General features: G+C 41.3%; 1 protein-coding gene across 1 annotated transcript in view; it reads left to right on the top strand.

The window, feature by feature from the left end:
- The window catches only part of aup1 (AUP1 lipid droplet regulating VLDL assembly factor), a 69057-nt gene that overhangs the window by 16881 nt on the left and 31017 nt on the right, over positions 1–21159 (top strand). The window contains exons 3-6 of the mRNA XM_069923492.1: positions 10261–10411; positions 11763–11950; positions 14136–14208; positions 19578–19651. Coding sequence (XP_069779593.1) covers positions 10261–10411; positions 11763–11950; positions 14136–14208; positions 19578–19651 — 486 coding nt within the window. The remainder of the gene's footprint in view (positions 1–10260; positions 10412–11762; positions 11951–14135; positions 14209–19577; positions 19652–21159) is intronic.

Here is a 21159-nt window from a genome sequence, read left to right as displayed (position 1 = left end):
ACATGATAAATAGTAGATTATGTATGATTCAATATAACTGGCTACACAGATTATATATTACATCTTAGAAATTAAAAGAATGGTACCCAACAGCTTTGGATAGATGTTTTCGTTGCAAAAAAGAGATTGGATCAACTTTACATGCAATTTGGACATGCTCAAAAGTAAAAACTTTCTGGGAAGATCTAAACCTAATATTAAACAAAATCACAAAAAATAATATACCCAAAAATCCAAAAAGAATTCTGTTAAATAATATATAAGACAAAATATTAGGACTAAAATTAGGCAAAGCCCAAATAAAATTTATTATAATAGCACTAGCAGGAACCAAAAAAATGAATTCAACCTGGAAATTGGAAACAAACCTTAAAATACAACAGTGGTACAGAAATAAACAAGTGTGTTCCATTAGAAAAAATTACATACAATCTGAAAGACAAGTGTACATCATTTGAACAAATTTGGGAACCGTACATAAAATATGTCGGAGAATGCCGACCACAAACCTCCATCTCGTAAAACAACATAATTATGAGCACGATAAGATTTGAATATGTGAAAGTAGACGATACAATTTTTCCTTTTTTTTTAGGTTATTTCTTTTTTTTTAAGTCTTTTATCATTTATTGATTTTTGATGAGGGTGGAGAAGGGGAGAGAGGAAGTGGGGTAAAGAAAAACTGTCACTATGTATACATTGTTGATCATTTGTGGATGTTGTTATTGATATGACATAGTGAAAAACATTTTTAAAAGTTTAAAGAAACTCCGAAATGGGACCCTATTCAGTGTAAATAGACTCTGAAATTGGTCCCTGTTCAGTTTAGAGGCTCAGATATGGGTCCCTGGTGAGCCTTATGGGAGGACAGGGACTAGGACCCCAATTTATTTGTCAGGAAATGTAGCCAACAATACCTGGTGAGCCAAATGCAGAACCATTGGGATTGCAGAAAGATTTCATGGTAGATTACACTGGACAACCAATTTTTTTTTAAGAGGTCTAATTTGGGATTATGATAGACAACTTCAAGCTGACATAAAGATGGAGGAGTCACGCGATGGAGTAGTGGCCGGACGGTGAACTCCAGCCCTCTCCAGAAAAGTCGGGAAAAACAAGAGAAAACACAAAGGCACAGAAATAAAAGTTACAGAAAAGTGAGTATAAAGGTGGAAAGAAGATGGCGACAAAAAAAGAAAAGTCGAAAGCAACGGTAAGAAGAGAGGAAGAGAAGACAAAGGAGGAAAAAGGTGAAGGCCTTACCTGTCCGAAGAGGCCCGCTGCGGAGAGAGAAACCCGCTCCCTCAGGTCGGTAAATAATGGACTACAAAAATGGCTCGCAGAGCCGAGCAAAAGTGCGCAACCGCGCATGCGCGAAGTTTCGCGCATGCGCGATGCGAATGAAAAAAAACACACCGACGGGAGGGGGGACCAGCTGGGGAGTCGATCTCCACAGCCGGCAACGACAGCTGCAGAACACCTGCAGCAAGAAGAGACCACAGAAGACAATAGAAACAAGAAAGAAGAGGAGGAAAGGACAACAAAGAAACAACAGATGGTCAACCCAGAGGAAGAAGAAGAGGAAGAGTATGGTGAAATAGAAGAAGAAAAGATAGGCAAGGTAAAGGATATACTTGCTCTTATTAAAGGATACATGGAGTCATTTAAAGAATGGCAAACACAGGAATTTAAGGATTTAAGAAAAAGAATAAACAACACAGAAGAGAAAATAATTAAAATGGAGATGACCTTAACAGAAATGGGAAAAAAAATGGACAAGATGGAAGAGCGGGCAGTAGCAGCAGAAATGGAGGTAGAAGACTTAAAAAAGAAATTGGAGAAATCTAATAAAAAAACTAAAGAGACACAAGAACTACTAGCTCAAAAAATAGATACAATGGAAAACCATAACAGAAGAAATAACATAAAGATAGTGGGCCTTAAGGAAGATGAAGAAGGCAAGAATATGAGGGAGTTTATAAAAGAATGGATCCCTAAGACCCTAGGATGTCCAGAACTACAGCATGAAATGGAAATAGAAAGGGCACATAGAGTATTGGCCTCTAAACCACAACCACAACAAAAACCAAGATCTATTGTAGTAAAATTCCTAAGATATACTACAAGAGAAAAGGTACTGGAGAAGACAATGGAAAAAGTAAGAGAGGGCAACAAACCACTGGAGTATAAAGGGCAAAAAATCTTCATTTATCCAGATATAAGTTTTGAACTCCTAAAGAAGAGAAAAGAGTTCAATACAGCAAAGGCGATTTTATGGAAGAAAGGGTATAAATTTATACTAAAGCATCCAGCGGTATTGAAAATATTTATTCCAGGACAACAAAACAGACTATTCTCGGATCCAGAAGAAGCACGAAAATTTGCAGAACAATTACAAAAATAGACTGAGGGAGGAAGACGGGTAATGAGATTTAAAATGATCACGACTGATATGTATGTGGGTAAAGACAAAAATAGACTGAGGGATGAAGACGGGTAATGAGAGTAAAAATGATCACGATTGATATGTATGCAGGTAAAGAGGTATAAGAGTGAATAGAGACAATGAGCATACATGAATGTATCTGTACTTAGAGGAAAATATAGATAGTATAGACAAGAATTAATAAGGGAAGGTAATGGAATAGAGAGAATAAGGAGGGAATTAAAAGAGGGACCTTTGTGACATATGAAAAGTGAAATCTTTTCTGGGGGAGGCGGGGTGGGGGGAAATAGCGGTCACTGCAAAATCAGTTGACGCTTGTGAGTGGATTCGCAAATCCAAATGGAGAGGGGAGATGTGGTTGTCCGACAAGGGATAAAGGACAACTCAGGAGGTGAAGGGGAGATTGGGGATAAATAAGATAGAAATAGGAGAATAAGGAAAATGTTAGATGTTGTAGGAATGTTGTCTTATAAAGAGTTGAAAATAAGAAAACAGAAATGGAAAAGGAGGAAAGGTAATGATGGAAAAACGGAAAGAGAAGATAAACAAAATGTAAAAGGGCTACGCTGAACTATATGTCTTTAAATATTAATGGAATACATAACCAAATTAAAAGGAAGAAACTACCAAATTTAAATGAATAAATGTATTCCATTAGAAAAAATAACGTATTGGTTAAGAAATAATATTGAAATATTCGAACAAGTATAGGAGCCTTACATTAAATACAATAGCGAAAACCTACCGGGGACAAACATTACCTAAGTTGATGGAAGGAGAAGAAAAGAAAAGAATGGACTCAGTAGAATTTCTGGTGTATTTCTGTTGAATGACAACATTGTCTGACTGGCTTAATGCAACCTAGATTGTATACCTAAAATGGATGAGAGGGGGGGGTGGGGGGGTGGTTTGGGAGGAAAGGGGGAGGGAGAAAAAGTCACTGTATATGTGTGAAAAAGAAATAGTGTATATCATGGCTAATGTGATTTATGGTGTGAAAAAAAAAAAAAAAAAGCTGACATAAAGATAATTTCAGAGATGCTGTATCACGTGCGAAGTTGGAGAAACATTAAATTAACTGAATTTAGCATGTTTATTCGCAAAATGATGCTGTTGCATTGCCTAAAAAATGTTTTACTCCTGATTTTCGTCTGTACCCTGCATGCCTCTCATGTCCAGCAGTAGTCGGCCAGCACTGATAGATTTCAATTGCCCTGACACTGCTTTACCATGGTCACAATGTCCTTGCGAAACCTTTCACTATGTTCATCACTGACCGCACCCAGATCAGCAGGGAAGACGTCCAAGTGTGAATGCATGCTGCACTTCATAGTTTTTTCTGCTTGAAGCATGTTGTCAATTAATTGGATGTAGTTTGGTGTTCTGTAGTTGCCAAGAAAATTCTCAACAATATCTTTAAATGCCTTCCATGCATGTCCAGGCCTAAGACAACCTTGGCATAACAAGGTGCATGCCCAGACTGACTAAAACAGCTTGCTTTGTGAGAAAAATACTAGTAGACTTAAAATATGACAGGAAATCACAAGAATAGGTTATATTTATAAAAAATACCAGAATGGGATGCGAAACCTTTAAGGTGTTTTTTTGTGATCTGTGGCCCAAAATGCATAAAATATGCCCTAAAGTGTTCGCAAGCAAAATCTTCATGGTTCCGTGTTATTGGAGCTTTACTGTAATATAAGCATCTTTCTCTCCAACTGGTTCTGAAATTTGGCCACCGTGTGATCATGTTTTCTTTGGGAAATCCATTGCTATGAGATCATTCATACTGAATATCAGATCCTCTCTGATAATAGCCTCCTCTCTGGTTCCATAATTCATTGCTCTGAAAAACTGTCTTAAATGAATTCTGTGATGACATGGGATGCTAATAGATATGGAAAAATAGATCGCTGGAAATGTGAACAAAAAATAGATTATATAAGCTACATGGGGAAGTGCTGGAAGTGTGTGCAAAGGTTTAGAGGGAGTTGGAAGTAAATGGGACTAGCTTGGTTGGTATGGACAACTTGGGCTGAAAGGTCTGCTTCCATGCTATAAAACTCTGATTCAATGAAATCTGGATCCCTTTCCCTCCTCAATCGTTTGGACTTGGGAATTAAATCAGCTTTTTAACCAATCTTATGGAGTTTTTCGAGGAGGTTACCAGGAAAGTTGATGAAGGAAAGGCTGTGGATGTTGTCTACATGGACTTTAGAAAGGCCTTTGACAAGGTCCCTCGTGGGAGGTTAATCAGGGAGGTTCAAATTTTAGATTGACCCTGTATTGAATGTGCCCAGAAGTATTGAACTGCACGTTTCACAAACATTTCTACGACTGATTCCACCCGCATTGAATTTGCCCATCGTTATTGAATGAAGATCTACCGGGACCAATGCCTGAAGAGGGTGCACAAAATCAGTGAACCGGTGCGGATTCGAAAAGCCAACATGGCCTCTTTCCACTCCTATATGGTTATATGGTTAATGTGAAATGTTAATCTTCTAGCCATAATTTGCATATATTGAGTACCAGATGGGTGCTGGTATCACTTCATTTTTTTCCTTGCTATTACCAGTTCATTTTGAGGTTTTGTGTGTATTTAAATCGATTTTTAAAAAAAATAAGCGGTCAAGTCTTTCTTGCACAGTATTTTCATACTGCTCTTAAACTGGCTCCAAAATCTTCTTTTGAATTGGATTCGTGGCCGGATCCCACAAACTGTGATACGATAAGAAAGCCAAGGGAATCATTCGTCCAATTGTGTGTGAGGCATTTTTCTGTTAAAATTGTTACATGTGCAGGTAGTAACTTTTTTCATTGGTCCAACTACAGAATTGAGAGTAGACCACTGAGGTGTCATTTGGCAGGGTTCAATATCATCTGCTGGTGAACAGGATGTACCTGGGTATTTTCCACGTTGTTGAGATGGTGTCAGGTTGTAGCAACTGTGTGCCAAGTTCCGGAGCACGACTCTTCAGTACTATTGCCAGGACTGATAATTATTCCTTGTGTACAAGTCTCTGATGTAACGGTTTCTGTGCCTCAGAAGCAAGTGAATTAAATTTTAGATTTTTCTTTTTCTTTTGGCTCTCCTGTTTCATGACTATTTTCAATAATTGCACTCTGGTTAGTTTCCCTCCTACTTTGACATTTTGACTTGTTTTACACCAAATTTTAATCTTTAAAAAAAATTAGACATACGACATGTTAACAGGCTATTTCGGCCCACGAGTCCATGCTGCCCAATTTACACCCCATTAACCCACATCCCCAGTACATTTTGAACGGTGGGAGGAAACCCATGTAGACATGGGGAGAATGTACAAACTCCTGGCAGACGGTGGGATTTGAACCCCGATCTGGTCCCGATCACTGGTGCTGTAAAGGCATTATGCCAACCACGCCTCCGTAGTGCAAATTTCATGACCATGTAACGCTATTTCTGCAATGCTTCCTTCCTATCCACTGCAGTGCTCGTAGCTGATCATGTTTGATTTTTCTCTTTTCTCAGCCTTGTTAGTAATCTGCAGTCAGCATCTACTCTTGTGTGAAGGTCCTTGCTCATTAATTGACGATACTGTTTGAGTGCAAGTGAACTTGCATCCCTAAAGCCTCCTTGAAACCCTTTCAGGATGTTACGTAGGAACATAGGAAGTAGGAAGAGGACTAGGCCAAAATTGCCCCATCGAGCCTGCTCCACCATTCAATACGATCATGGCTGATCTAATTTATGACCTAACTCCACCTACCTGCCTTCTCCCCATATCCCCTAATTCCTCTATCATGTAAAAATTTATCTAACCGAATTTTAAATATGTTTAATGAGGCATCCTCCACCACTTCCCTGGATAGAGAATTCTAAACATTCACTACTCTCTGGGAAAAACTATTTTTCCTCATCTCTGTCCTAAATCTACTCCCCCGATTCATGAGACTGTGTCCTCTCGTTTTAGTTTCCCCGGCCAGCTCAAAAAACCTTCCTACATCTATCCTATCCATACCCTTCATAATCCTATTTGTTTCTATAAGATCTCCTCTCATTCTTCTGAACTCGAGCGAATACAATCCTAGACGATTTAATCTTTCATTATAAGTCAACCCCTTTATCCCAGGGATCAACCTAGTAAACCTCCTCTGGACCGTCTCCAAAGCCAGTATATCCTTCCTCAAATACGGAGACCAGAACTGGACACAGTACTCCAGGTGCGGTCTCACCAGTACCTTATACAGTTGCAACATGACCTCCCTACTCCTGAATTCAATTCCTCGGCAATGAAGGCCAACATTTCATTTGCCTTCTTAATAACCTGCTGCACCTGCAACCTAACTTTTTGCGATTCATGCACAAGCCCTCCCAAGTCCCTCTGCACAACAGCATGCTGTAGTTTTTCACCCTTTAAATAATATTCAGCTCTTTTATTTTTCTTGCCAAAGTGGATCACCTCACACTTACTAACATTGTACTCCATCTGCCAGACCTTTGCCCACTCATCCAGCTATCCCTCTGCAGACTCTCCACATCCTCATTACAATTTGCTCTTCCGCTCAATTTGGTGTCATCTGCAAACTTGGCTACACCACATTTTGTCCCCTCCTCCAAGTCATCAATGTAAATGATGAACAGTTGTGTGCCTAGCACCGACCCCTGTGGCACCCCACTTACCACTCTCTGCGAACCTGAAAAAATCCCATTTATCCTGACTCTCTGCCTCATGTCAGACAACCAATTTTTGATCCATGCCAATAGACTTCCCTGGGCTCCAATTTCCTGTAACTTACTGAGAAGTCTCTTGTGCGGCACCTTATCAAACGCTTTCTGGAAATCCAAATATACAACATCAACCTGTTCCCCTCTATCCACTGCACCCATTATATCCTCAAAGAATCCTAACAAGTTTGTCAAACAAGATTTTCCCTTTCTAAAACCATGCTGCGTCTGCTTGATTGAACCCTTACGTTCCAAAAGTTTCACTATTTCATCTTTAGTGATGGCTTCAAGCATTTTTCCAACTACAGACGTCAAGCAAATTGGCCAATAATTTCCAGTCTTCTGCCTACATCCCTTCTTAAAAAGTGGCGTGACAATTGCTGTCTTCCAGTCTGCCGGGACCTGCCCAGAATCCAAGGAATTTTGGTATATGACCACCAATGCATCAACTCTAACTTCTGCCATTTCCTTCAGAACCCTTGGATTTGACTGGTGATTTGTCTGGCTTTAGTCCCATCAGTTTCTCCATCACTACTTCCTTTGTAACAACTATTTTATCAAGGCCCTCCCCAACATTCGCATCCTTAATTCCGCACTTGGGCATGCTGGATGTGTCTTCCACTGTGAAGACTGACACAAAATATTTGTTCAATGCCTTGGCCATTTCCTCATTTTTTGCTACCAGTTTTCCTTTCTCATCCTCCAAGGGTCCTATGTTAACTCTGGCCACCCTCTTCCATTTTATATATTTATAAAATTTTTTGCTTTCTGTTTTTATATTTTGTGCCAATTTACTTTCATAATCCTTTTTCCCATTTCTTATTACCTGCTTTGTAACCCCTTGTTGTTTCTTAAAGTTATCCCAATCTTCCAGTTTCCCACTGCTCTTTGCAGCTTTGTACACCTGCACCTTCAATTTTATATTCTCCTTAATTTCCTTTGTTAACCACGGTTGAGTTTTTCCCTCCCTTGCTGCCCTTTTTCCTGACCGGAATATATTTTTGTTGAGCATTACAAAATATTTCTTTGTAAATCTTCCACTGTTCCTCAACTGTTTCATCAATTAGTCTGTGCTCCCAGTCCAATTCCTTCCTCATCCTATGGTAGTCACCCCTGTTGAAGCATAATATATTAGTTTTAGATCGAACTATTTCCCCTTCCATCTGAATGAGAAATTCAATCATACTATGATCGCTATTTCCCAGATGGTCTCTGACTATTACATCATTTACTCTACTTATCTCATTGCACAACACTAGATCCAGGAGAGCATTTTCTCTTGTGGGTTCCTTAACATGCTGCTCAAGAAAGCTATCGCGGATACATTCTATGAAGTCCTCTTCTAGACTCCCACGACCAACTTGATTATCCCAATCTCTGTGGAAGTTAAAGTCCCCCATGACTACTGCCGTATCATTATTACATGCCTCACTTATCTCTATTTATTTTCTGTGCCACTAAACTATTGTTATTTGGTGGGCGATAGATAACAGCCACCAATAATATTTTTCCCTTTGTTATTTTTTATCTCTACCCAAATGGACCGAAAAATTTATTTTGCAGTAAAAATTTACTTAGCTCCCTGGTGTGGCAGGTTATGTAAAGAGGTACCGCAAGCTGGATCTCTGCTCTTTAATTTAGAAATGCTAACCGTGATCTTCCAATGGATCATGGAAAATATTTAGATCAACTGGGAGAAATTGGAAGGACATTTCCATTGCTGCAGAACAATAAGGGATTGTCCTCAAGGTAGCAGGGGGAGGAGGACCAATGTTTTGGGTTGTAATGTGAGGAAAGAATTCTTCGCCTGTGGGGAATTTGGATCTGGAATTCTCAACCCCAAAGGTTTGAGGATGCTCACTTATTGGTTGCATTTAAAATCAATCAGTTGATCTTTGATATTGGAGCAATCAGGACTAAAAGATCTGAGGCTGCTCTTGTATATAGTGCAGCCATTAATGTAATATAGACAACACAATTGCTGGTTTTCACACAGGTCTCTACAACTATTGAATTTCCTTTAATAGATCTTGGTTAAGAAGTAAATATTGGTTTGAGCACAAAGGAAGAGCTCTTTGAAATAGCGGGAATGGTATGTTCTACCTCTGCATTTAATTTCTTGTCCAACCTGTTGTGCTGCTCTGAAAATGTGCAATAATTTAATCAGGATATTGTAAATTCTACAAAGGTGGGTTGATTCATAGCTTTAATGCACTTGGTACTTGCTCCTAGTGTAGCACTGATGGCATTTGGCACCATTGGAAGAAGCTGTCTTATGGATGAGGTGGTAAACCAGGCTCAGTCTTTCAGTTGAATGTAAAAGATCCCCTGAGAAAATGGTTCTCTTGTGTCTGGTCTGTTTATATAATGACTCAACAAAAATATCTCTTCTGTCTGAGATTAGCAAGTGCATTTAATAAATTTCACCCCTTTGCCCTTCAGACATGTTCAGTTGATTACGAAGTAGGTTGAAACAGCGAGAACATAAAGCCCTCCAAAAAGGTAGTGGACAGAGCCCAGTACATCATGGGTCATGGGTAAAACTCTCTCCACCATTAAGAACATCTAAATAGAACGCTGCCGTTGAAGAGCAGCAACAATCAAGGATCCACCCCACCCAGCACACGCCCTGTTCTCGCTGCTGCCATCAGGAAAGAGTTAAAGGTGTCACAAGACTCGCACCACCAGGTTCAGGAACAGCTGCTTCCCCTCCACCATCGGACTCCTCAAAGACAAACTCAATCAAGGACTCATTTAAGGACTCTTACTTGCGCACTTTATTTATTATTGTCCAATTTGTTTACATTTCTTTATTTGGTTATATGTGTACGTTGAGTCAGTTTTTTGCACTACCTCACCTGTAGGTACTTTGACAATAAATTTAAAATAGAATAAGCTGCATAAATGCAAGAATTTTTGAGTTAGTGTATCTGGTTCTTTGACATAATCTTGAGGAAATTATGCATTGTGTTCCATGATCAGTGAGTGATTTGTTAACCTGTTGTTCCACAGAAGGTCCTTGATATAAGAAAGATTCTCAAATGGTTCGTTTTTAATTCACATTAATATTTATTGCTTCTCCCTTTTCTGTGTTATGCTCCAGAATTATCGTGCGAGCAATGTGCTCAGTATTGGGTATGGTTGTTTTTCAAGCTGACCCCGAGCAGCGAAATAAAAATGTCAAAACCTACATTGCCAACCACGTCACCCAGTTTGACCACAATGTGCTGAGTTTCGTTGCACCATGCCACACGGTAAGTTTGAGCATTATTAAGCGAGCTTCCCTAAGTCAACCAACATGGTCTTGGTAAAATTGTGTGGTTTCAAATAGGGAGATGAATGCCAAAATCTCGGATACAAGGTGTCATTTGGGCCAGAATGGGTTCAATGAACATTACAGCACAGCCCACGATGTTGTGCAGACCTATGTAAACCTCAAAATCATTCAGGTGCCTTGTATTTTGACATGGGCAATCCTGTCTATCCATCTGTCACGATCTCTGACCCTCTGAATTGTAGTTGTTGCCTCCCCTGTTCTCCTCTGGTGAAATCTAATCCACAACAATTTTTCCTGACCTCACACCTATAACCTTTTTATCTTGCATTCATGTGCCTATCTGAGAATCTTTGCATGTCCCCATTATCCAAGATGCCACTACCACTCACACAATGCATTCCAGGCACCCAACACTCTCTGAATTTTAAAAAAATTTAAAATAAAACTTGCATCTTTCTCCCCTAAACTTGCCTCCATTCACCTTAAACAGATATTTGCTATTGTCGCCCTAGACAAGAAATGTGTTGTCTGTCCACCTATTTTGGCCCTTCAGAATCTTGTATACCTCCATGTAGTCACCTCTCATCCAGAGGATTACTCACATAGACTTGGTTTATTTTCCCTTAGCATTGTACTATCATGGACCATTTTTCATTGTTGTCTTCCTTTTAAGCTTCTTTGAAATGAGTTGAGGTATTCAGGAGGCATCTTGATATTCCTTCACCCTCTCCCCAAAATAAAACATGGCCGCAGTCATTTGTTTTTGTAGAACAGGAAGTTGGAGGGTGTTATTATTGCTGTCCCCACGGTTGTCATGCATGGAGTATTGTGGTGTTAGTTCTCCGTGTGCATGGAACTCAGACCTTCCATTGGTGAGATTGGAACATCCAAGTTGTAGACACGGTGATTGAGGCGAAAGCATAGAAATGCTGGAGGAACTCACCAGGTCTCAGTGTCCATAGTAGCTAACTATATATAACTGACATTTCAGGTCTGAGGCCCTAACATCAGTTATGTATCTTTACCTCCTATGGACACTGTGAGAAATGCTCCAGCATTTCTGTGTTTTTACTTCCATTGATTAGAACTGGATTCCGGTGAATTTAAAGGAATAGATAAATAGAGACATAGTTTGTAATGTCAATTGGGGCCATTATATGGGAAGGAGAGGGTTTGGGTGGAGACATTAATTTTCCACTTTAATTATTAGCCAATTTAACATGTCTACTCTGCATTTTTTCTATTGCTTGGTGATCGTTTTAAAAAAACACACATTTTTGCTTAATCTTCATGTTAAATGAGCATTTTTCTTTTTCATGCATGTTCAGCCCTTGCTAGAGGGCCAGCCTGGGTTTGTGAGCTGGGCTCGTGGGTACCTGGAGTTGGGCTGGATGGACAGCCGAATACGTTTGCTGGAGTCACTGCGAGACTATAACTCCCAGGAGGGAGGGCGGACATTACTGTTGTTCCCAGAGGATGAAATGACCAATGGGAAAGTTGGACTTCTAAAATTCAGGTATGATTCATATTTCAGAACAGCTTGAGATATAATGCATGTGCTTAGTTAAGGAAGTAGAAAGGAACTGAAATCGACCTGGCCATTAAAATTATTTTGGGGTGAGGTCCTTAAGACATAGGAGCAGAAATGGGGCATACAGCCTCTCGAGTCTGCTTTCATTTAATCATGAGCTGATCCATTCTCCCACTCATCCCCACTGCCTGACCTTCTCCTCTTAACCTTTGATACTCTGGCTAATCAAGAACATATCAATCTCTGCCTTAAATACATCCAATGACTTGGCCTCCACAAACACCTGTGGTAACAAATTTCACTGATTTACCAAACTCTGGCTGAAAAAATACCTCTGCCTCATTTCTACATGGACACTTTTCAATCATGAAGTTGTGTCCTCTTTCATACACTCTCCCACTATGGGAAACAAACTTTCTACATTTCCTCTGTCCATGCCTTTCTGCATTTGAAATATTTCAATGAGTTCCCCCCTTCCTTTAAATTCCAATGAATAAAATCAAGAGCAGGTAAATGCTCTTCGTATGATGACCCTTTCATTTCAAGAATCATCTTAGTGAACCTCCTCTGAACCCTCTCCAACTTCAGCATACCTTTTCTTAAATGTGGAGCCCAAAACTGCTCACAGTACTCAAGTGAGGTCTTCTAAAGCGGGTTTAATGTGGCTTGGCAGGGGGACAGAAATCTGAGAGGAGTCGGGGGAGGCAGAAAAGTAGTGAGCAAAATAACAGGCTGAGAAACAAAAGTGATCAGACAAATCTTCTAAGGTCAAATTTAAAACACGATGTGTAGAAGAGCCCTTCAGCCACTACAAGATTGATGGTCATGGGTGTGATTTATTTATAATGACAGAAACACAACTGCATGGTGATCAAAGTTAGGAGCCAGTATTTTATTATATTTTTCTCTTCAGAAGGAGAAACAAATCTTTAAAAAGGCGAGCTGCCACTTTTAATAAAGGTTAAGATTGGCACAGTAAGATGGCAAAGATCTAGGATCAAGTAAAAAGTGCATTGACCTGCTGACTTCCTCCAACATTATGTTTTCACTAAAGATCTAGACTTGTTAGAATTAGATTGGTTGGAGCTGAGAAACAAAAGGGCAGAAATAACTGGTGCAAATAATTTATAGACACTGTAAATGAGGAAAACAGGAGGTTCGTGTCATAGGTAATAGAGTAATCATGGCGGGTGTGGGGGCGTCATCAGTCTGATCGCTGGAATGGCAGTACTGATGTATGGAAATAAAATGGGTCAGTTAACCTTGTATTCATTTGTTTAGAAGAATGAAAGGGGTTCTTGTGGAAACTGGCAAAATTCTAATTGGACAGATACAGATAATGGACAGATGCAGGGAAGTAGCTCCCAGTGACTGAGAAATCCAGGACCAGGGATCACAGTCTGAAATGAACATAGAACTGTGCAGCACAGTACAGCTCCTTTGACCCACAATGTTGTGCCAACCTCTATAAGCCTACCCCATGTCAATTTGATCATTGCCAACCATAACCCTCTATTTTACTTGCATCCAAATGTCCCAATCCTAACAGCCTCCACCACATACCCGGCAATTCATTCCAAGCACCCAGCAATTTGTTTAAAAAAAAAACTTGCCTCTGACATCTCCCCTAAACTTTCACACCCTCCACTTGAACAAATGTCCTCTGGTATTTGCTACTGTCACCATGGGGAAAAAAGTTCTGTCTGTTCACCCAAACTCTGCTTCTCATGACCTTGCTTACCTCTGTTGAGACTCTACTTATCCTTTGTCAGTCCAAAGAGAAAATCCTTAACTCAATCAACTTTGCTTCACACATGTTCTTCAATCCAGGCAACATCCTGGTAAATCTCCTCTGCACTTTCTCTGAAGCTTTCACATCCTTCTGGAGATGACCAGAAGTGAGCTGTGGAGGCCAGGTCATTGAGTGTGTTTAAGGCAGAGATTGATGGGTATCTGGATAGTCAGGGTATCAAAGGTTATGGTGAGTGGGAGAAATGATCAGCTCATGATGGAATGGCAGAGCAGATACGCTGGGCTGAATGGCTGACTTCTATATCTTATGGGGATGGACACAGAAAAAGGACAATTGCTTTTCATTGCACTTGTTGGTATTTTGTAATGAATGAGATTGTTCAAGTGATTTTGATGTGCTTTGTTATTAATGTTCCAGCTCCTGGCCCTTTTCTGTAGATAACACCATTCAACCTGTGGTGTTGACTGTGAAGAGGCCTTTTATAGCTGTGGTAAGTTTGCACTTGGTTAATGCAGAGGTTTTCCATTGATTCAAGACCCATTTCCTTCACCTGTATGCTCTATTTTCAAGACCATTTCTCTCTTCTTCCTGACCTCCCAACTCCGGTTTCCACAGCCCTCACTCACCCCTTAGTTTTGGACAAAAGGATTGAAAGAGTTGCACAAATGTTGTACTTGTTGGGTGGCACTGTGTCTGCAGAGGATGGGTGGCACAGGCAATTGTCATCCTCTGGAACAAACCATTCTGTTTTCTGATCTGAATCGGGTTCTGGTTGGTTCAGTTGGGCTTGTACCAAGGAGCAGTGTTCCTTGGCTACGTGATTAGAAAGTTAATACAGTGGTTGCTGGTTGAGGTGGAATTGAGCCGAGCTGTGATGCGGGTGTATGTTGCCAAGGTGATTGGGTGCCACTGTAACAATTCTAGCTTGAGACACTACATTGCAACAAAGAACAGAGGATCACTGGAAGTGATGTCTGAATTAAACAGTCTCTGCTTGCACATGATACATATCCTCTATTTCCTGCACATTCATGCGCCTTTGTATCTGCCTCTCCTCTGGAAAACACCCCACATCCTCATCTCCAACCACTAACCCCCACCCGTCCTCTCTTTCATTGTAAATGCATACTCTCTAGAATGTGACAATTTCACCCTGAGAAAAGAGATTCTGACTCTACCCTCTTAGTGCCTCTCATAATTTAAAAAACTTCTGTCTGGTCACCCCTTGGATCCTGACGCTCCGGAGAGCAGCCCAAGTTTTCCAATTTCTCCCCATATCTCGTCCCCTCTAATCCAGCAACCTACTAAATCTTTTCGGTATCCTTTCCAAAACCTCCATTTCCTTACTGTAATGGGGCAACAGGATTATGCACAATATGCCACTGCAGGAGGACCGTAAGCATTCTTTACCATCCGATCTACCTGCAAGACCAGTTTCCAGGAACTGGACCGAGACCACCAGATATCCACCCACCCACATCACTGCTTTCACGAGCCCTGCCTTTACATTAGACCACCCAAAGCGCAACTCATCGTGCATATCCAGATTAAACTTCAGGATTGTGCAGAGTTTGAACTGGCTGGCCTAAGAGTAACTGTATGTTTACATACGAGGCTCTTGGAGCAATCTTGTGGGCATTGTGAAAGTGAGCCTGCAGCTAAATCAACACTGTCCTTCTGGTTAAGGCATTTTCACTATGCTTTTGGGCAGAGATCCAAGGTGTAGAATTAGCAGTGGTTAAATGGTAATTCCTACAATTTGTACAAGAGCTAACAGCTGGGCCCACCTTCGATAGCCTTGTAATTTTTTTCTCATCCTGTCCCCTTTTAAGTGAAATTATAAAATCTTTCTCCTTTTCCCAATCCCCACTCTCTTTCTATTCACTTTTGGCTCTTTGGTTACTATATACACGCATGTAATAGTTGATACCATGTACAAGCCAACACCCCCCCCCCCATTCCCATTTTTGGCCCCAACCACCAGCCCACTGGAGCTCCCGATGCCCCAACTGCTGTCTCTCGCTCAGGCCCCGGCTATATGCCAACCGTGGCTACCTAAACCCTGACCTTTGCCTCTCGCCCACGCCCTGGCTGCCCACCTACTGGCACTCCCAACACCCTAGTCACCCGCCCACCGGAGCTCCCTCAACCCTGACCGTCTCTCATCTAGGCCCCGGGTACCCAACTACTGGAGCTCCCAAAGCCCCGGCCACGGACTCTCACCCATATGAGCTCCTGATGGTGTGACCGTTGATTTATCACCCAGTCCTGATCACCCGCCCATCTGAGCTCCAATGCCCTGCATGCGGACCTGCCACTTGCCCACCCAATGACGTAGGTACATAACGTGGTCAAAAACAGTATTCATGTAAATAAATTTTAACCCTAAAAATTGGTCAACAGAATTTGACTATTACATGCATATACGTTGTAATCTGATTCTCCGGTCCACTGGGGGAGCAAGTTTTGGCATTCAATTTCAGTAACCTCTCTCGGATTATCTGAAACACGCAAGTCTAGAAGACACCAGTGTTCATGGTCTTTCTTACTGTGACACAAGGTAGCCATTTGGCTCTTCTTAACCAGTTCCCAAAAGAGTAATCTCCTCCCACCTCGCTGTTTCCTGATGACGCTACAACTAATTCTGCCTTGCGTGTCCCAAAGTTCAAATTAAACGTAGCTTCTGGCTGAATGCATGAGGCAGTAGCACTGAGTGTACTCCATATTGTGAGGAGACTGTTTTTGATAAGGAGATTGAAGTAAAATCTGCATGCTCTGTAGTTGAAGCAGATTTGTGTTTTTACTGAGGAGAATGAGCCCAGTCTGTTCACGTCATTCTAGTTCCTCATCTGTGGAATCATTCTAACAAATCTCTTGTGCACTTTGGAGACTTGCCCAATGTGCCATGCATAGATCGAGAAACACTAATTCTTTTGAAGTCCTAGAGCTATGCAGAATGGAACTAGCCCCTTCACCTCAACTTATCTGTGCTGGCCCAGTTGCCCGTCTGAGCTACTCCTGTTTTGGCCCATATCCTTCTAATGTATCCCTATCTACATACCTGTCCAAATCTCTCTTAAATGTAAATTGTATTCAGGATTGCGGATTCCCCCGGCAGTTCTTTTCATAAATAGACCATCCTCTGAAGGAAAAAAAAATGCACCTCCATTCATTTTTAAATCTTTCCCTTAACACCTTAAGCCAATGCTCTCTAATTTTAGGTTCCTGTACCTGGGGAAAAGACTGTGACCATCCACCTACTTATGCCCCTCGTGATTTTGTACATAACTCCAAGGTCAAAGTGGGTGTTCTATAAAGGTTCCTTATGTCTAGATCTTGCAATATGTGGCACCATCTGTAAAGCCCAGTATCTACTTTTTTTAATGGAGTCTTGACTATTTCCCACTATTTTTATTGATTTTTGTCCATGTTTTCTTAAACGAAGTTGCTAACCTGTCACAGGTTCAGGGAAAGAGCTGTAGTAGCAGTAAAGACATTGTGCATTTTGTAGATTGTTTTGTGATGGATGAGTTGTAAAATTCTTCAATGCTTACTGAGAATCCATTCAGGGGCAGCTCAGTTAGTGTAGTGGTTAGCGCAATGCTGTTACAGCGCTGTCTGTGAGGAATTTGTATGTTCATGCCCATGCTGGCATGGGTTTCCTCCCACCATTCGAAGACATATTGGGGGATGAGTAGGTTAATTGGGTGTAATTGGGCCGAACGTGCTCATGGGCCTCTTACCCTGCTGTACGTCTCAAAGAAAATTTAAATTTAGTATTAGACAAGCAGCATGGTAACTGCCCCTACTGGCTCACAAACCTGTGCTGCCCATAAATTCTCCCCAGTTTTCAAATCCTTAAACCGATTAAGGAGTTGGAAGAAAGTATGCAAAAAAAAAAACCTCCTGCCCATCTTTTATAAGAACACAAGAAATAGGAGCAAAAGTCAGACATGTTCTCTGCCATTCAGGATCTGATCCTAAATGTAATCCTACCTGCCTTTTTCCCTCACCCCTTAATTCCCCCACTATGTAAAAATCTATCTAACCTTGTCTTAAATATATTTACTGAGGTGGCCTCCTGCTTCCATGGGCAGAAAATTCCACAGATTCACCACCCTCTAGAAAAAGCACTTCATTCTCATCTCTGTCCTTGATTTACTACCCTGAATCTTGAGGCTATGTCCCCTAGTTCTGGTCTCCACCACTGGAAACAACTTGCCCACCTCTATCTTATCTATGCCTTTCATAATTTTATCCAGTTCATTTCTCTAAGATCCCCTCTCATTCTTCTAAATTCCAGCGATGAGGTTTGGTAAGATTAGATCCCTTGCATTGCTTACAAAAACTCAACCATCTACATGCTTCTACATAGAGATGCACAACAATATATGATCTTACATATACACAAATACAGATTACGTATCACAGACACAACTAGATAACCATTTACAGTACAGAAATAGGTCAGTTCGGCCCTTCTAGTCCATGCCGAACAATTTTTCCCACAACTAGAAGAGATGTTGCCTCAAGATCAACAGCCTGGGCTCCACTCTGACCTTGAATATATCAGAATAGAATTTGTGCATCTTCTTGTTTCCCCTTGGCACTCCCGTTTCCTCCCAATGCTCTGGTTTCCTCTCATATCTGAAAGTGCATATTGGTAGTTTAATTAGTTTCTGCCAGTTGCCCCAAAGGTTGTGGGTGATGGATCTAGGGGAGAGCTGATAGAAGTGTTGGGGAGAATAAGTATGCGAGTCGGTGGTTGGTTGACATGGACTCAGCATGGAGGATGACGATAACTAATGTTATCATTTCCATGCTATTTTACTCTGTAGTTTGGAATAGCACTGTCAATTTTCACTATGGAGATAGGTGAGAGTGCTCTTTCCCATTGTGATACAGTTAAGACAAGAGGCCTTCCCTACGCTTTAGAGCCAGGAAAATAAGACATGAGTGGAGTGTCCCATAACTAGTATTATGATCTGAAGAATGGCCTCTTGAAGTACTGAAGCATGGCCTTTCAAAAAGTTAATCTTCCCCCAGTGTGTTCTCAAGCATCGACTACCTTTCATGCAAATACACTTAAATGACCACCAAAACATCGGACGTGGGTTTGAATCTGGCGCTGTAGAGAGAGATCATTCTGGCCATCGTTCCAGATCAGTGATTAGTCTATTGTGAAGTTGAGTTATGATTAATTCCAGAATTTTCTCTCACCTTGATGTTACCCCAAGCAATTTCCATTTTATTTAGATTTTCCTGTTCAGGAGGAGGAAAGAGAAAGTCCGGGGGTGGGGGGGGAGGGATGGGTGGGTTAGAAAGAGAGATGTGGGAGAAGCAATTATGATGTAAGTAGGCACCTGTATGTTCAAACTTCAGATTCACTATTGGAGTCTATACATGACATCATCTACAACCCTGAGATTCTTGTGAGCCAGGCAGAATTTCTACTGTCTAAACTGTACTCAGGAAAAAGATGCATATACATCAGAGAGAAAGTGTACATAAACTGAGTAATAAATGTACCCAAGCAGTGCAAATACAGAAAATAAATATTCAAATATAAATTGAATGCAAAGAGCCCTTCAGTACTGAGTCTCCTGTGGCGGGGTCTGATGGTGGAGGGGCAGCAACTGTTTCTGAACCTGTTGGAGTGAGTCTTGTGGCCCCTAGACCTCGCAGCGAGAACAGAGCGTGTACTGGGTGGTGTGGATCCTTGATGATTGCTGTTGCTCTCCGGCAGCGGCATTTCCTGGAGATTTTCTCAATTTTGTGGCACCTCTACCTATTTGTAAGAATAAATTGTGTCCCCTGTGAAAGTTCGACTTATTTTTTTTTACCCCCTTTCTCCCCCAGAATGTCGTCGACTCCTCTTGGGTTACCGAGATGCTGTGGATGTTTTTTATTCCCTTCACCATATACCAAGTAAGGTAGTAACTGTCGCTAACTATCACTGGGGGTTAAATCGGTAAGGTTGAGTGAACTTGCTTGTACTTAGCTGCCTCCTTCAATGTTCCCCCGCTGCCCCCAACAGATGTGTATACAGATCTAGCACCCTATTAGTGCACAACATTGGTGTACTTCTCAGTGCTTAGTTGGCTTGTTCCCTTACTTCTGATGTCAATGGACGTTGCAGCAATTGATCCTGCGTCATAACATTCAAGATTCAATTTATCGTCATGTAATTAAAAAGTGTAATTTTACACAAAATTTCCTTTTGTCTGCTGTAAGACAGATAGATTTGCCACCAGCAGAGACAGAATCACTGAGCGCCCGTGGATTCACCTCCAGCGCTCCCACAGCCACGCAGAGACCAGCCCAACCCGTGCTCCAGATCCAAACCTCCGACACGATTAGGAACCCTTCAGCGCCCTCAGCACCCTCTCACATTCTATTTCCGATACCCCTTCAGTCTCGAGCCAGTCCAGCAGTCTACAGCCAGGTGCAAGTCCCTTGACTGCAGACTCTTAGCAGCCCGCAGCCATTGCAGTAGCTTTGAGAGTGCTTGTGAATGCGTCATTCAGTGCACCTGACGTTTCTGTACCTGTTCATATTCTCACTCTGCCAAGACTATGATGCCTTTAACAGCCTTGCAACTCTGTCCTGTCCCAAGCAACGTTGGTGCGTGCCACTTGGCCTGCTGCCGATTTGCTAATCGCAGCAGACATTGTTTTTCTCAGAGGTGTGTCCCAGCAGAAGATAACTCTGGAACCTGTCAGATTATTGTGAAACCTCAACCAATCAGGATGAATGTGAAGATTGGGAAAATGGCAGATGTTAGAGGTCTAAAATAAAAGTCCTGGAAGTGCTCTGGTGAGGAAGTATCTGGAAAGAGCACCAATGTTTCAGCTGAACCCCTTCGGCTAAACTGAAATTGTTAACAAAGGTGCTTTGACCTGACTCTGTTTGTCAACAGATGCTGTCTGACCTGATGAGTATTCTCAGTATTTCCTATTGTTATTCCTGTACCAAAATGCTGATTTATTGAAAGCAAAGACTCAAGTGGGTAGCATAAAAACACAAAGCTGGAGAAACTCAGCTAGTCAAACAGTGTACTTGGTAGCAAAGATCAGATAAATGCGCAGGTACATAGAGTGCATAAACAAGCAATTAGTAAAAAGAAAATTACCACATTTGTGGATTTTTAAAAAATATTAGACTGTTTGAGAAAGTGCAGAGGAGATTCACCCAGATGCTGGGAAGATTAGAGGACTTGTTTCCCAGGAGTGAAGGAGGCTGAGGGGTGACCTGTAGGAAGCATAAGTAAAAGGAGTAAACTGCAAAAGTCTGTAGACACTGATTGAAGTTTTAAAAAAAACAAATGTTGGTGAAGCTCTGCAGGTCAAACAGTGCACTTTACCAAAGATTAGGGGGTTGAGCACTTCATCAAGTTCTGAAAAAATGTCGGCGGGCACCCAAACAAATGGTACAGAAGGAG

Source organism: Narcine bancroftii, chromosome 3 (assembly GCF_036971445.1).
Source record: "Narcine bancroftii isolate sNarBan1 chromosome 3, sNarBan1.hap1, whole genome shotgun sequence".
NCBI classification, from domain to species: domain Eukaryota; kingdom Metazoa; phylum Chordata; class Chondrichthyes; order Torpediniformes; family Narcinidae; genus Narcine; species Narcine bancroftii.
The sequence above is the reverse complement of the archived record's forward strand: the minus strand, read 5'-3'. Positions and strand labels throughout refer to the sequence as shown.